Source organism: Corvus kubaryi, unplaced genomic scaffold (genome assembly GCF_017639235.1).
Source record: "Corvus kubaryi isolate FWS band 111438036 unplaced genomic scaffold, C.kubaryi_AGA036_p1.0 36863, whole genome shotgun sequence".
Lineage (NCBI taxonomy): Eukaryota > Metazoa > Chordata > Aves > Passeriformes > Corvidae > Corvus > Corvus kubaryi.
In genome coordinates this window covers 57661-58946 of record NW_024580971.1, presented here as the reverse complement: position 1 = coordinate 58946, position 1286 = coordinate 57661, and the positions used below count along the sequence as shown (strand labels likewise).

General features: G+C 56.1%; 1 protein-coding gene across 3 annotated transcripts in view; it reads right to left on the bottom strand.

Moving 5' to 3' along the window:
* OTOF (otoferlin) overlaps positions 1 to 1286 on the bottom strand; it is a 71733-nt gene that overhangs the window by 13358 nt on the left and 57089 nt on the right. For all 3 annotated transcript variants that reach the window (XM_042020182.1, XM_042020181.1, XM_042020183.1), the window contains one exon: positions 942 to 1104. In XM_042020182.1, coding sequence (XP_041876116.1) covers positions 942 to 1104 — 163 coding nt within the window. The remainder of the gene's footprint in view (positions 1 to 941; positions 1105 to 1286) is intronic.

The window sequence follows — 1286 nt, the reverse complement described above, 5'->3', positions numbered from 1 at the left end:
AGCTCAGGTGAGATCCTACAGGATTCCCGCCAGAAACTGAGCTCAGGAGAGATCCCACAGGATTCAGGCTGGAGCGCTGTGGGACCACCTTGTTTGGAGCAGTGGAAATAAGCACAGAGCCTTCAGCAGGACCAAAATCCCACACGGAGCAAAGGAAGGTGGAGGATAAGCAGGAAATGTCCAGAGGAGAAGAGGCAGAGAAGATTGTCCTGATGTCCAGAGGAGAAGAGGCAGAGAAGATTGTCCTGAAAGCCTCCGCTGGCTTGGACACAACCCTTGGTCAGCTGGATGCAACCAGATGTGTCCTTGGGAATCTCGCCCAGCCTCCGGCCCCAAAGCTGGGAGGAGAGGAGCAATTCCGGTGGCTCCCAAGCCCTCGGGATGGGTGGGAAGTGGGTCTGGGATGGGTTTTGCTGCAGTCGCTGATGCATTGGGGTGGTTTGGGTTGAGAGGGGCCTCGACCTCTGCTCTTTACAGCCACCACGGGGACTGAGCGTGGCCAAATCCAGTCCCGGTCCTGAGGAATACGTGGGGACTCAAGTCCTGAAGCTGCAGAGATGTCAGAGGTGAACCTTTCTTGTCTTACAGGAATTGGGGGAGCAGGCAAGACCCACAGATCAAACAATCAATGGGAAGTGATGGATTGAACCCTGTGGCTCCTCACCCCTCTGAGGAAACCACAGCAAAGGGCTTGGAGCCACGGTTTGGGCTCCAGAAATTCTGGGTTCTGGTTGAGGGCTCAAAGGGAAGAGGAGATTCACCCCTTGGAACCACCAAAGTGCTAAATTTGGGGTTTTTTTTTGAAGTTCTGGTTAAGACTGGACCCAAACCCAGAAGTTCTGTGGGTTAACCAACCATCTCGTGGTCCTCACAGCCCATCCCACCTCCCTCTTCTCCCCATGGATGCTCCAGACCAGGCCCCCATGTCCCAGTCCTGGTACCTGCCATGTTCCAGTGCTGGGCTTTCTTATCGGGCGGGCGGTAGATGAACTTGCGGAGGGAGCTGACGGTGTGGGAGCCCACCAGGGTGTAGCGCCCGAAGGCCCGGCAGTCCACCACCCGGATGTTCAGGGGCGGGTGCAGCAGCTCGTTCTCCGGGAGGTCCTGCGAAGAGGAGGGATGGTTATCAGGGACTGGGAGCGTCTGGTTTGGTGGTTGGGAAGGGAAGTAGGGACCAGAATTGGGATCATGCTGGGGAGACCCGTAGGGATTAAGAATGGGATCATGTTGGGAAGTCCAGTAGGGATTAAGAATGGGATCATGTCGGGAAGGCCGGTAGGGATTAA